Source organism: Hordeum vulgare, chromosome 6H, assembly GCF_904849725.1.
Source record: "Hordeum vulgare subsp. vulgare chromosome 6H, MorexV3_pseudomolecules_assembly, whole genome shotgun sequence".
Lineage (NCBI taxonomy): Eukaryota > Viridiplantae > Streptophyta > Magnoliopsida > Poales > Poaceae > Hordeum > Hordeum vulgare.
In genome coordinates, this window is record NC_058523.1 from 495,298,279 (window position 1) to 495,311,519 (window position 13,241).

At 50.8% G+C, this 13,241-nt stretch overlaps 3 protein-coding genes across 3 annotated transcripts; 2 read left to right on the forward strand and 1 right to left on the reverse strand.

The window, feature by feature from the left end:
* Positions 1–2,949: 2,949 nt before the first annotated feature.
* LOC123403195 (ankyrin repeat-containing protein At2g01680) lies at positions 2,950–6,571 on the forward strand. The gene is made up of 3 exons (XM_045097147.1): positions 2,950–3,238; positions 3,741–4,150; positions 5,471–6,571. The coding sequence occupies exons 1-3, from the start codon at positions 2,965–2,967 to the stop codon at positions 6,350–6,352; spliced, it is 1,566 nt and encodes a 521-aa protein (XP_044953082.1). The 5' UTR covers positions 2,950–2,964; the 3' UTR covers positions 6,353–6,571.
* Positions 6,572–6,646: 75 nt separating this feature from the next.
* LOC123403194 (pentatricopeptide repeat-containing protein At1g11290, chloroplastic-like) lies at positions 6,647–9,315 on the forward strand. The gene has a single exon (XM_045097146.1). It carries the CDS (start codon positions 6,782–6,784, stop codon positions 8,681–8,683), a length of 1,902 nt encoding a protein of 633 aa, XP_044953081.1. The 5' UTR covers positions 6,647–6,781; the 3' UTR covers positions 8,684–9,315.
* Positions 9,316–9,720: 405 nt separating this feature from the next.
* Positions 9,721–12,249, reverse strand: LOC123403196 (E3 ubiquitin protein ligase RIE1). Its single transcript, XM_045097149.1, has 5 exons — positions 11,659–12,249; positions 11,353–11,472; positions 10,791–10,923; positions 10,538–10,696; positions 9,721–10,197 (listed from the first exon to the last, which is right to left on the reverse strand). The coding sequence occupies exons 1-5, from the start codon at positions 12,189–12,191 to the stop codon at positions 10,039–10,041; spliced, it is 1,104 nt and encodes a 367-aa protein (XP_044953084.1). The 5' UTR covers positions 12,192–12,249; the 3' UTR covers positions 9,721–10,038.
* Between the last annotated feature and the right edge of the window lie 992 nt (positions 12,250–13,241).

The following is a 13,241-nucleotide window of genomic DNA, read 5'->3' on the forward strand; positions in this document are numbered from 1 at the left end:
GTTCCTCGGCGGAGGGGAACGGCGCACGCGACGACACATGCGGCACCACATCAAATGCATCGGCGCCGACAGACAACGGCAAGCAGAACAACAACCAAGCCTAGCATCTAATAGCAAAAGCAACTAACAACTACTAGTTATAGCCGCTAGCTACATGCTTCTTCTAGCAACAGCCTCGGCCAGCAGGCACGGCAACAGCAAAGCGCAACAACAATCGACCATCTGCAGCAGCAGCACGCTGCAGCCGACATCAAACTACAGCTAGCGTCAACGGCGCAAGCGGCAGCAGCCTCGGCATCAGCGGCAAACAGCAACTAGCAGGGAAATCATCATCAGCTAGCATCTACCTAGCAGCAACAAGCAACTATCAGCATCTGCTAGCATCAATAGCTAGCAGCAGCAACCTACAACACCTAGCAGGCCGCTACAGCTAGCAGTAACAGCAACAGCAAACGGCTGCAGGCTTCAGCTCTATAGCAACAGCAACAGGCGCAGCAACATGCAACCTAGCAGCATGCAGCAACAGGGACAGCGGTGGCTCGGCACAACACATCAGGCGGCGCGGGCTCAGGGCAAGACGGCGGCGCAGCGAGGCGAGCACAGCGAGCGGCGCGCCGGCGACGGGAGGCCAAGGGCGGCGCGAGGAGGGGACCATGGCGGCAGGGGAACGGCGATGAGGAGGAGGTCGGGCACCGACGAGGGCGGCGACGCAGATGAGGCCGACGGCGGCAGGGCTGACCTGGGGGCCTGCCGGCGAGCAGCGAGGCGGCGCGGGCACGCGGGGGAAGAGGCGGCGCGCGGGGCTGGTGAGGTCCGGCCGACGGACAGGCGCACCGGCGAGGGGAGAGGAGAGGGGATCGGGCAGAGGCCTTGAGGGGAGGAGGAGAGGAGCGCTATGGGAGGAAGAACGAGAGGGGAGAAGGGATCGAGCAGAGGGGAGGCGACGGCGCTCGGGGGGAGACACGGGCTCGCTAGGGCAGGGGTCTGCTGGGCCTTGGCGCAAGTGGGCCTCCTCTCCCTGTATTGTTTTTTTCTTTAAATAAAAAAACAAAGAACAAACATAAAGAAAGAAAAAAATAGGTTTTTAACAAAATGAAGAAAATGCCTTTTACTCCTTTTAAAGAAATATACCCAACTTTAAAAATAGGTTGGCATTTTAAACGAATAAAAACTAAAACCTTTTAAAGAATTAAAAATTAAAACCCTTTTGAAGAATAAAATAAAACCTCTTTTACAAAAAAATAAAATTCAAACCCCTTTTATAAATAAAAGGGTCTCTAGTTTTTAAAAAAATAACAAAGGAAAAAAATAAAGCCCAACCTAGGGGTTGCCCCCACATTTAATAAAATGATTTTCTTTAAAATAAGACGAATCTTTATTTTTAAAAAGAGGGGTTAAAACAGAACTTTAGCAGAACCACAAAATGAAATAAGAGGAGAGAGAGGGGGAACTACTATCGCTCTACGACTCGGTGATCGCTCGAAGCACAACACTCAATACACCACACGTGACAGACGATGCAAGATGCCATGCATGATGCGACGATGCAAACTAAATGATGATGCAACCAACAAAATAAAATAGCCGCACGACGGAAACGGAATAAAGGGGGGAAATCTTCTGGAGCATCGGTCTCGGGCTGTCACAATTGAGTAATACACTTTCCGCTGATTTTTAGTTATAGAGACAAACCTCATCAGTGGTTCGTTCACATCCAACCTGACCCGGACCCTGACGATCCTGCCGTTGCCCCATCTAGGGTTTAACATGACGCTCATCACCTCCCCAACTTTCCTAGTCAGAGATCGAACCACCTGCTCCTTCCTGTACATTGGAGGGAGATCAACTATCTAGATCCAAACTGCCAGTTTATCGAGAGCCACCTCATCAAATTTCGTGAAGCCATCGTATGATTCGATCAAAACCCCATGATCCCGGAAGAGCCAAGGTCCTTCTTCAGTAATTCTCTTCCAATCACCCAGACAGTTTACCGTGATCGAGAAGAGATTTTCGCCCAACACGCTAAAAGTAGCACCCTGTGCCAAGCTCCACGCCATGCGCATACTCTCATAGAAAGCCCCCCTGGAGAAGGGTTTATCGGTGTGTACTTTGGCAATCGCCATGAACTCCGCTTCCCCGGTCTCATCTGGAAATTCCTCATCAAAATTGAGATCATCCTCCTCTCTCTCTTGCAGGTTTAGCTTCCCTATCAGATCGTCCACCCCCATCGACTTGTCCGCCATGGTCGTGCTATTAGCCGACGATTTCGAGCCCGAAGTCGCCATAGCCAACAATACCAACCCTAGCACAGGGTATGATCTGCCCGATCCGGTGCGTCTATATGGATGGCCTTCAACCACACCGAGGGAGAGTTGGAGTCGGACTCCAATCAGGATAAACCCTAGACGCTGCCGCCAGGGGAGATAAACCCTAGACGGCTGCCCCCATGGGAGATACCATCTAATCAGTTTTTATCTTGCTTTGGTCATGTTGGGCTAGTTGGGGCTCAAACCAAACACACACCCTAAAACAAAAAACGAAGCAAGCACGAAGCGCACATTTCTTCTCCCGAATATATCAATGACGAAGGAAACAGATCATAAATAAGTCAGGCAGGAGGAAAGCCACAACCACCCAACGCGGCAACACATGCGATGCGATGCGCGTCGCTGCTTTTGCTGCCCTTCACCTTTCTCCCACTCCCGGAGAGAGAAAAGAAAAAGGAAGATTCGAAAGAAAGGCGAGCAGCATTTTACTTTCGTTTTTTTTTCTTCTTCTTCCTCCGGGCAGAAGGGTTTCACTTTCCGATAACCAACCGAGAGCCCAGCTGCCGAGTCCACCCGCACCAATCAGCGCAGTGCGGCGACAGCGACGGCGGGCGCCCCCCCATTCCCCTCCCCCGCGCCGACCCACCCCGCGGAACCAGCGCCGCGGTAGGCTCTCCGGCTGGCCGCGCTCCCGCCGATGGATCTCCCGCCGCTCTCCCACCAGGCGCTCTTCGCGGCCGTCCGATCCGCGGACGCGGACGCCGTGCGCCGCCTCCTGGCCGGCGCCGAGGCGTCGGCGCTCGCCGCCGCGCAGACGGACGCCGGGGAGTCCGCGCTCTACGTCGCCGCGGAGGCCGGCGCGCTCGAGGTCGTGCGCCTCCTCCTCCCGCTCTACGACCTCGAGGCCGCCACGCTCCGCTCACGCCTCGACCTCGACGCCTTCCACGTCGCCGCCAAGCAAGGCCACACCGGTGAGCCCCTCTTCTCGCTCGATCAGTGGTTCCCGCTTGGGGTTCTGGAGCGAGCTAAGTCCAGTGTGTGTTCTGGAACTACTGTTTACTGTTTGATGTTTAAGCCCAGTGTCTTGCTAGATTTTAGCTCAGCCCAGCGCTGCTGCCTTGACCTCAGCTAGATTAGGCGGAGTCCAGGATAGCTTTTTGGGCTGTTTGGTGTTCTGGGCTTTGCAGTTCGATTGATTGCGCTATGGCACTGGATGTGTGTGCCAGCATATGTGAATTATCTAGGGTTGTGGTTGTACTACCAGTGATAATAATGGTGGCTTTTGGTGTTAATCGAAAAGGAAATCGGATACCGATATGCAATCTGATGTGGTTAATAATCCTAAGATTTTCTACTTTTAGCATGAACCACCTACCTTTTTTTCAAGGTTCTGCTGATGCAGCAGCTATTGTTCAATGAGGAATGCTATTTTTTCCGCATGCCAAGTAGACTGATAAATTGCTTTCCAAACAGAGGTTGTGAAGGAGTTTTTGGGGCGGTGGCCTGAGCTTTGCTCAGTGTGTGACTCGTCCAACACTTGCCCACTCTACTCTGCTGCTGTAAAAGACCATTTGGATGTGGTGAATGCTATATTGGACACTGACGTTAGCTGCGTAAAGATTGTGCGGAAAAACGGGAAGACATCACTACATACTGCTGCAAGAATAGGGTACCATCGCATTGTCAAAGCACTCATTGAGAGGGATCCGGAGATTGTTGCAATCAGAGATAGGAAGGGACAAACTGCTCTCCACATGGCCGTGAAGGGTAAAAACACAGATGTGGTGGAGGAATTGCTGATGGCTGATGTTTCCATCCTCAATGTGCGTGACAAGAAGGCAAACACAGCTTTACATATAGCTACACGAAAATGGAGGCCCCAGGTATACTTCTCTAAAATTACATAGATGGGTACATTACATGTATCTTGTCCCGTGAGTTTGATCGTTTTGGTTAACCCTACCTTGCTTAGATTGGAATATATGTATCTTAACATTTTGGTTATATTTTCATTCACTCTTTTAAACAACCTGCTCACCCTGGGCTACTGCTTCATGATAGGAATCTAGTTTAACTAATGGAAAGCTGTAAGATGTAGTACTCGCAGTCGCAATTACTAAGCTCTTCTTCTAGATAGAGCTTGTGACCATGCTTGACTGCTAGCATTAAAATTTCTGCAGTTATATTTGTCCCGAGACTGTTGTTAGTTGATGCACACACTAAATATTTGTAATTGGTCATAGGCACTTGGAGAAGAGGACTGTTAGTGAGATAATGGGCAACTGGGCGTAATAAATACAAGAGGTCTTAGACACCATCTTTTTATCTCTTTATGAGCACCAGGATGTCAGCACTGGGTAACAAGTGATTATACAGTATGTTGGAGGATGTCGTACCACTTTGATTCTGTTAGACCAGATTCAACCAAGATTATATTATGATTAGATAATAGCACAGCAGTTGGGGCATTGACTACATCTTACTCAATTTAGCAGGATTGATAATTCGAGTAACTCAGTACTTTCCCAAAGTAACATATATATGTTTCTGGTAAGCCACCTTGCTGGTGCTTGGTAGATGGAGTATACAGTGAATTATAGCAACTAATGTGTGCCCATCTTATATGAAGGACGAAGCACCATAAAACACTGCTTATCTTTGTTGACTCTCTGCCACTATTGTCTATTTTTCAGTACATGTAGGTACTCCCTCCGTCTCAAAATAAATGTCTCAAGGTTAGTACAACTTTGTACTAGAGCTAGTACAAAGTTGAGACACTTATTTTGGGACGGAGGGAGTAGTACTTTGTACGTGAGCTTGACAAAGCAAGTAACCATAAAGCTATGGTCGAGACACACGTAGCTTCTATAGTCTACCCAGTGGCATCATTTGTGAAATAGAAAGCCACTATGTGCAGTTACAAGTTTGATGTAGTTTGTCTAAGTGCTTTCTAGTTGATTTTCTAGTTTTCTACTGCCCCCTGAATAGAAAAAAGAACCAAAGCAAAGAGGCACAGCTGATATACTGAAGCTGTGAGATTCGTCTTAACTCTTTTGTGATTTTGAAACAAAAGATACGTCTGTTTTTTCCTTTATGGGAGATTGACTATTTTCAACTGAACTGATTTTTTTATCTCGGTGCTTTATGTCCCAGCATGCTTTGTTAACTTAACTTTATATCTCTGCCATTTTTTTTGTCTCCAGATGGTTCAACTTCTGCTTGCCTATGAGTCACTTGAAGTCAATGCAATCAATAGTCAAAACGAAACAGCTATGGACCTGGCTGAGAAAGTTCCCTATGGTGAGTCTAAAATGGAAATCATCGAGTGGCTGTCAGAGGCGGGTGCAAAGAATGCCGTAAATGTTGGTAAAGTTGACGAAGCATCAGAGCTAAGGAGAACTGTGAGTGATATCAAGCACAATGTGCAAGCACAGCTCAGTGAGAACGCAAAGACCAACAAAAGGGTGACAGGGATCGCCAAAGAGCTGCGGAAGCTGCACAGAGAAGCAGTTCAGAACACCATCAACTCGGTCACTCTGGTAGCAACCCTGATCGCATCCATCGCTTTCGTTTCCATATTCAACCTGCCAGGCCAGTACTACCAGGACACTAAAACCGGGGGTGAGATCGGCGAGGCCTACATATCGAAGCTCACCGGTTTCCGCGTGTTCTGCCTCCTGAACGCCATCGCCCTCTTCATTTCGCTGGCGGTGGTCGTGGTGCAGATCACGCTGGTCGCCTGGGAGACCGGCGCGCAGAAGCAGATCATCAAGATCGTGAACAAGCTGATGTGGTCGGCATGCCTCAGCACGTGCGCGGCGTTCGTGTCGCTGGCCTACGTCGTGGTGGGCCCGCAGCACGCGTGGATGGCCTTCACCATATCGGCCGTCGGAGGGCCGATCATGATCGGGACCCTCCTGTTCCTCGCCTACCTGCTGCTGCGGCCGCGGTTCAAGTTCGGCGAGGACAGGCAGCGGCGCATCAGGAGGGGGAGCGGCAGCAAGTCCTTCTCCTGGTCTGTCCGCGAAGGGTTGTCGGACCTGGAGGCCGTGGAAGACCACGAGAAGAAGATCTATGCCTTGTAGTCCTGCTGCTGCGGCGGCATGTAAGATGTAAACATTGAGAACAGGTAGTTGGGAGGGAACAATCGCCCTTGTATATATTTTCTCGGCTGTTTTAGGTCTGCGGTGAGGTGCAGCACGCAGGCCTTTCTCTGCGCCATCTTGATGGTTTGTATACCTGGGATGCTTGTCCTTGTTGCTAATGTATAATACTGGGGAATGAAGAAGAGCTGCACCTAGTCCTAGTGTAGTTTATCAGTACAACGACGCAGTGTTATACATCTGCTGACTGCCACACAAGTGACTGAAACTGCCCTGTAAAAAAAATGTAAATAAAATCCTGTGTTTTGACGGAGAATATTCATAACATTCTATCATAAAATCAAGACTGTCGTTGTCGTTAACTTTTAGTAGTAGTACTCCGCAGGAGGCAAGAGTTCACTTGAGCGGAAGATGGACTCCTGCCTGCTGCACCCTTATCCACAGCCGCTCCCTCTTCCTCCCTCCAATCCCACCTCCCAGCGTGCCCACCTCAAATGGCCCCCCTGCCGCCGCCGCCGTCGCCGCCATCTCCTCCGGCGCACGGCCGCCTCCACACTCACCTTACAGGAACAGCTCGCGCCAGCCAACCCAAGAACAGTGAACCCCCGTAGGCCGTTCGACGGGATGCTGGAGAGAAGTGTCTCGACTACCAAAGCGGGCAACCCGTTCGATGAAATGCTTCGCCCGGGCGGCGAGGGCGCGGGCGCACGCGGCCTGCCCGGGAGAGCGCCCCCCAGGAGCGGCGAGAAGAGCGCGAGCTCGGCGATCCTGGCGCTGGCCCACGCCGGCAGGCACGCGGAGGTCCTGGAGCTCTTCTGCAGGATGCGGCGGGACGGGCTGCCGGTCAGCAAGTTCATGCTGCCCAGCGTCCTCAAGGCCTGCGCCCGCCTCCAGGACAGCGGTACGCTCCGGGCCGCGCATGCCGTGGTCGTCAAGTGCGCCCTGTGCCGGCATGTCGTCGTGGCCACCGCGCTGGTCAGCGCGTACGTCGGTTTCGGGCTGATGGATGACGCGGCCAACGCGTTCGCCGAGATGGACGAGGCCAACATGGTCTCCTGGAGCGTGATCATCGGAGGCTATGTCCGTTCTTGCCGGTGGGACGAGGCGTGGGATGCTTTCTCCACAATGCGGCGTGCTGGGGTGCTTCCGGTTGATTCGGTTCTCGTGATGGCGATTCAGGTGTGCGGCGCGTCGTTGTGCCTGGTTCGCGGGAAGCAGCTGCACGGGTTGGCGGTCGCCCTCGGATTCGAAAGGAACACCACCGTGTGGAACTGCATCATCGATATGTACGGGAAGTGTGGCGACATGGGTGGTTGCAGGGCAGTTTTCGAGACAATGGTAGACAGGGATCAAGTGAGCTGGAATACCATCATCTCAAGCTATGTTCGCCTTGGCCTTTGCGAAGAGGCGCTCGACATGGTTATCCAGATGCAGCAGTGTGGTTTCACCGTTGATCGATTCACCCTTGGCAGCGGAGTCGCAGCTTGTGCTCATTTGGCTGACATTGACAGTGGCAGTGCATTCCATGGCTATTTGATAAGAAGAGTGTTAGACACTGATGCTATCCGGGGCAGCGCACTTGTTGACATGTACGGGAAATGTGGCTTGATGGAGCATGCTCGATTGGTATTTGACAGAATGGATGAAAGGAATTATGTAGCATGGGATGCACTCTTGTCTGGCTATGTTGAAAATGGGCAGGTCGACTTGGCACTCAAGGTTTTCCGACAAATGGAGTCTGCAAACATAAAGCCTAACCAGCATACCTTTGTGAACCTTCTTAAGCTTTGCGGCAACAGAAGGTATACAGAATACGGGAGGCAAATTCATGCCCATACCATCAAGGTCATACACCAGATGAATGTGGTTTTGGAAACTGAGCTGATCGACATGTACGCAAAGTGCGGCTGCATCGAGGTTGCCCGGCTACTGTTTGTCAGGATGAACGAGAGGAACCTGATATCCTGGAATGCTCTCCTCTCGGGTTATGTAGGGGATGGACAACCAGGTGCATCGATAAACATTTACCGTCAGATGGAGCTGGCCTGCATCAGGCCTGACCAATACACCCTGGCAGGGCTTCTAAGCCTTTGCCGCTACCAAGGGCTTCTGCGCTACGGAAGGCAGATACATGCTCATGTCATTAAGATAGGCTCTGACACCAATGTGGTGCTGCAAACTTTACTTGTGCATATGTACGTCAGGTGTAGGCAGTGGCGAGACGCTGAAAACGTCTGCGCGATGATCCAAGAGAGGAACTTTTATGTGCACGATGCGTTCTCAAAGGTCTATGGTGATGGGTACTTCATCTGAAGAGAAGAAGCATGATCTGGTGTCCAGTGGAGAAGATAGATGCTTCGATGCTCAGTCGAGTGGAGCCGGGATATGTGAAGCACGGCAGGGGGGCTTGGGCGGCACAAGGCGTTCTCCAGATGTTCTTCCAACGTCCAAACAGGGCAGAGCTTGGACCCATGGAAACCAATGGAGGAGAAGGATAGTTGGGCAGCTGCCCCAGCTGACCCTATGGTGGATGTGGATCAAACACTTATGTTTTCGTTGTGGATACACCACTTAGATGCAGATGTTGTGGTGCCTGTAAAATGTAAACAGAGTGCTGGTAGTCTTGTAGTGTTGTTTATCACTGACTTTCATCATGTCAGCTCACGCAGGATCACTCACTGGTCATTCGGTGTGTATAGTAGATGTGCAAGCCCAATTATGTGCAGCCTCATTGTACCTGATTGTTGTCTTGTAATTTTGGACGGAGTTAGTAATGGTCAGGGGCAACAGGGATGTTTAGAGCTCACAGTTCTCTGATTCTCTGAGTGATGAAGAACTGTTTGGCTTTTTCGCTCAGTTTGTAGGTGAAACTTCAATGCGTAGCAATTTTGTGTATATTCAGCTCACAATTCTCTGAATGAAGAACTGTTTGGTTTTTTCGCTCAGATTTTAGGTGAAATTCCAGTATCAATTCTGCGTATGCCTAGCTCAAAATTCTCTGAGAGTGATGAAAAACCGTTTGGCCTTTTTTGGTCAGATTGTGGGCGAAAATTGCAGCAGCAATTTTGTGTGCAACAATGCATTGTTTGTTTCTAAATTGCGTGTGTTTGTGTCTCGAACAAGTCATTTGATACTGTTTCCCTTGGAAAGCTTGTGAGCTGAGCATGGCAGAACCTAGGAGTGTCAGCAAAGGCCCGAGGAAGGTTTCTACCAGCTGTAGAAAATGGCTAATAAACAAAGTCATATCCAGACTCCTGTCATAAAAGCAGCGTCACATACTCACCCAGCTGCTTCTACGATTTCTTTGATCACTCCTATTCTTGTCACATCTATAGCAATATACAGATATATCCAGGTAATAATTTTGCATAAAGTGAGTCCATAACCAAACGTTAAGCTATTTTGTGACCTTCTTATACAGAGCACACTTTATGTTAATGTTCATTCATGTACACTTGTACACGCTCACATCCTAAACAGAAAGCACAGCCAATCCTCACAGAACTCTCATTGATATCATTCAGTTTACAACCAGGCTCTCGTTGATATCATCAGTTTACAAACAGACGGGAATCACAAGGCTTCTCACTTGCCGCTTGCTCCAGGATGTTCATGCATACAGACCTTGAGTATGAAAAGTTACGTCAGTGTAAGTCCTCGGCGAGCCTTCAGTTTTCACTGCCTTTGAGAATGTTGTACTTGCAAAGCGGACAGTTTGCGTGCATTCGTAGCCATTTCGTGATGCACATTGAGTGGAAGTGATGGTTGCAAGGGAGGGCAGATAGCTCCACTCCGTCTTCGTATGATGAGAGACATATGCAGCATTCCTGATAGAACAAGCAAGCTGTCAACAAAGCATCCGAAGACTACATACAACTGAGCACCATTCTTGTTTGTGTAGGTAGTTCACAGCATTATTTGGTTTCTGAGAATAGATTGTTTGAATTTGTGAACTGGCATAACATGCCAAGTTTCCTCTAGTGTAACGGATCACTAAACTATATGCTCACTTCCAATGGTAAATACCCTTTACCTATATGACCACTAAATAAACTATATGCTCACTTCCAATAGGATACATGAAGATCAAAGATAATATAAAGAACTATACATACAAACAAAGCAACTTTTACTATGAAGTAAGAAAGCACAAAGCATAATCCTTACAGCATCCTCACGAAGAAGAATTCGTTCGCTTGTTGATGTTCCACTATTATTAAGGATAGGAATCATAACCCCCTCGTCTGTTCCTTTTTCTCCATTCTCACTGGGATCAGAATATTTATATCTGGGGAGAACACCAATATCTGCATCTGATGCACCCTCCTACATATATAAGAGAGAAGGGAATGAGCCAAGTAATAACAATTCGTGTAGTAAGGTAGCTGACACTTCCTCAAACGCAGAATAAATTGATTACCTGGCCAACCAGAGCATATAGTATTGCGACGACGCAAGGCAAGCAGCAGCACAGTGCAACACCAATGAAGCAGGCCACAACAACACAGAAAACAGCGAAGAAGACATCAAACGCGAGAAAAACTACAGTTAACCTGCACAACAAATCAGAAGCCAGGTAACTCTGTTAGGTCTAACAGGAAGTTAGCACTCACCAACTTGCTGTGAAGATTGAATAATACTTATTTTGGATCAGAGGAAGTAGATAATAGATTTCAAAATTTATAAATATTCATATTCATAACATATGACAGCATACCAGTTTAGTCAACAAGTGTCTTGGCGCAATTGCTCTGGGTTTATTGTACACATTTATTAATGACAAAAGAGTTACTGTGCCGCCGTTTTGCATTCAACTTTGCACGTTGCAAAATTCCAGATATAACACACATGATAAAACTATGTTGCTAGTGGTTTCGGTTACAGATATGCAATTGCAAACTATTTACCACAAGAAATTAAGCATTCAAATTCCCACACAGAAAATGCAGTGCGTGATGGGTGTAGGTTTAAGGCGACGGTACCAATACAGCCTTGGAGCACCTTGTTCGAGCACATCGCCGCCGGTCACCACCCAGTAGAACCCAATGATCCACCACAGGAATGACACCATGGTGTTGACCGACTCGCAACGGTCCGTGGAGCTGCACAAGTAACAGAATCATCAAAAGGCATTTAGTACATCAAAGCACACACACAGACACAAGCGTGATTTCTAGCTAAGCAGATATCACAACCCACAAATCCACTAACCCTAGTTCATCTTCTACCACTCAACGACAGCGAAACCGGAGGAAAAATTCGGGGGTTCTTCTCCGTTTTGCCTTTACCTTGCCCTCTCTTCCATGGCCTCCTCGTCGTTCCCCTCGTCGCTCTCTGAGCTGTTGGCCCCGGCGGTGGCGGCTCCGGACTCGATGTCGGGGCCTCGCGCGGGGGCGGCGGGGCGGCGGCGTGAGCCGGAGCAGACGAGGGAGACGTGCACGACGCACTGCAGGGCGTAGCCGACGAGCCAGAGGCGGAGCGGCTTGCCGGGGCTCTCGGCGGTGGAGGCCGCGAGCACCGCCGCCGCGGCCGCCGCGAAGGCGACGTTCCAGGCTACGTCGAGCGCGACGACGGGGCGGGAGTGGGCCCAGTCGGCGCGCCTCCGGTCGAGCTGCAGCGCCGCCGTCTCGCGCACTAGCATCGACGGCCCGCGCCGCCCCGCCGCGCGCCCGATGAGCGCCGCGAGGCGGCTAGGCCTCGCCGCCGCCGTGGGCGGGGGCGTGGCGGGCTGGTTCCCGAGCCCCGCGCCGGCGCCGGCGCCTGCTTGCGGCGGTACCAGCAGCGGCTGCTCCGGCGACGGTGATGATGCGGCCGCCTCCATTTGGGGAATCGGGGGTTGGGGGAGGTCTTCTCACACCTGACAAACGACTATTGTGTCTGCTCTCCACTGCTTCGCCGAGTAAGTAAACACCTCGTCACTCTCTTTTATTTGCTTTTGGATTGTCTAGAATCACACATCATCTCGTCGACGCGCTTCCAAACCACCATCTTTGCGCGGACATTTTTTTTACCTTTTACCCTAATAGCAACTTGAATGGGCAACCCAATTTCGTTCGCCGTCGTCCCTTTGGATCGACGCGGACACAAAAGACGATCCAACGTGCCGATCCAAACGGACGTGCGTCCGGTTTTCGTCCGCGGGCGACCCATTTCCGACCCATTTTTGAGTCGGATTTGCGTCGACGCGGACACGCGACGGACGCACGCGCGCTCACCTTCTCTTCCTCCGGGCCCGCTGGTCGGAGGCACATTGGCCTCCCCACATCCAACCCACGCCCGCCTCCTTCGTCGGCGACGCCGCCGCCCATTTTTCCGGCGACTCTGCCAGTTGTCGACGCCTCCACATCTGTCCAGCAACGCCTGCGCCGTGTCGCCGCCGCCATCGTCTTGTCGCCGGGGAGCCAACTGCTTCCCACTCCCCCCACCACACAGCCCGTCGGGGGGCCGCCTCGCCGTCCGATCAGATCCTCACCGGCACGTTCGTCGGACACCAGCAGGGCAGCTAGCTGGTCCGTGCGCGTCGCGACTCCCTTCACCGGTCGTCTTCTTCGTCGACGCCCGCAAGTTGTTCCACAGTTTGCCAAGGTACAAGATGGACTCCGTCGACGATTTCTTTTTTCACAATTTCCTTTGCGACTCCGACGATTCGTCGTCCGATGACGAGGAGGAGGTATTGGCTGCCGTGTTGGTCCATCACCAGCTCAACAGCCAGCGGCCATTGTTCCGTGGCTCCATTCGAGCCACCTTCCGGCGTTGAATCGCAACCGAGAGAGCGGCATTTCCTTCTTTGGAAGGACTATTTTGATACAGCAAACCCGTTGTTCAAACATCAACAATTCTGTCGCCGTTTCCGTATGAGTAGGCATGTTTT

What these genes read in the sequence shown, in the direction of transcription:
- LOC123403195 (XM_045097147.1), top strand. Translation starts at nt 2,965, where the DNA reads ATGGATCTCCCGCCGCTCTCCCACCAGGCGCTCTTCGCGGCCGTCCGA. An exon ending in CGCCAAGCAAGGCCACACCG is followed by an intron (nt 3,239 to 3,740) that starts GTGAGCCCCTCT and finishes CTTTCCAAACAG; the next exon opens with AGGTTGTGAAGGAGTTTTTG. An exon ending in CACGAAAATGGAGGCCCCAG is followed by an intron (nt 4,151 to 5,470) that starts GTATACTTCTCT and finishes TTTTGTCTCCAG; the next exon opens with ATGGTTCAACTTCTGCTTGC.
- LOC123403194 (XM_045097146.1), top strand. Translation starts at nt 6,782, where the DNA reads ATGGACTCCTGCCTGCTGCACCCTTATCCACAGCCGCTCCCTCTTCCT.
- LOC123403196 (XM_045097149.1), bottom strand. Translation starts at nt 12,191, where the DNA reads ATGGAGGCGGCCGCATCATCACCGTCGCCGGAGCAGCCGCTGCTGGTA. An exon ending in GCCATGGAAGAGAGGGCAAG is followed by an intron (nt 11,473 to 11,658) that starts GTAAAGGCAAAA and finishes TTACTTGTGCAG; the next exon opens with CTCCACGGACCGTTGCGAGT. An exon ending in GGTGCTCCAAGGCTGTATTG is followed by an intron (nt 10,924 to 11,352) that starts GTACCGTCGCCT and finishes TTTGTTGTGCAG; the next exon opens with GTTAACTGTAGTTTTTCTCG.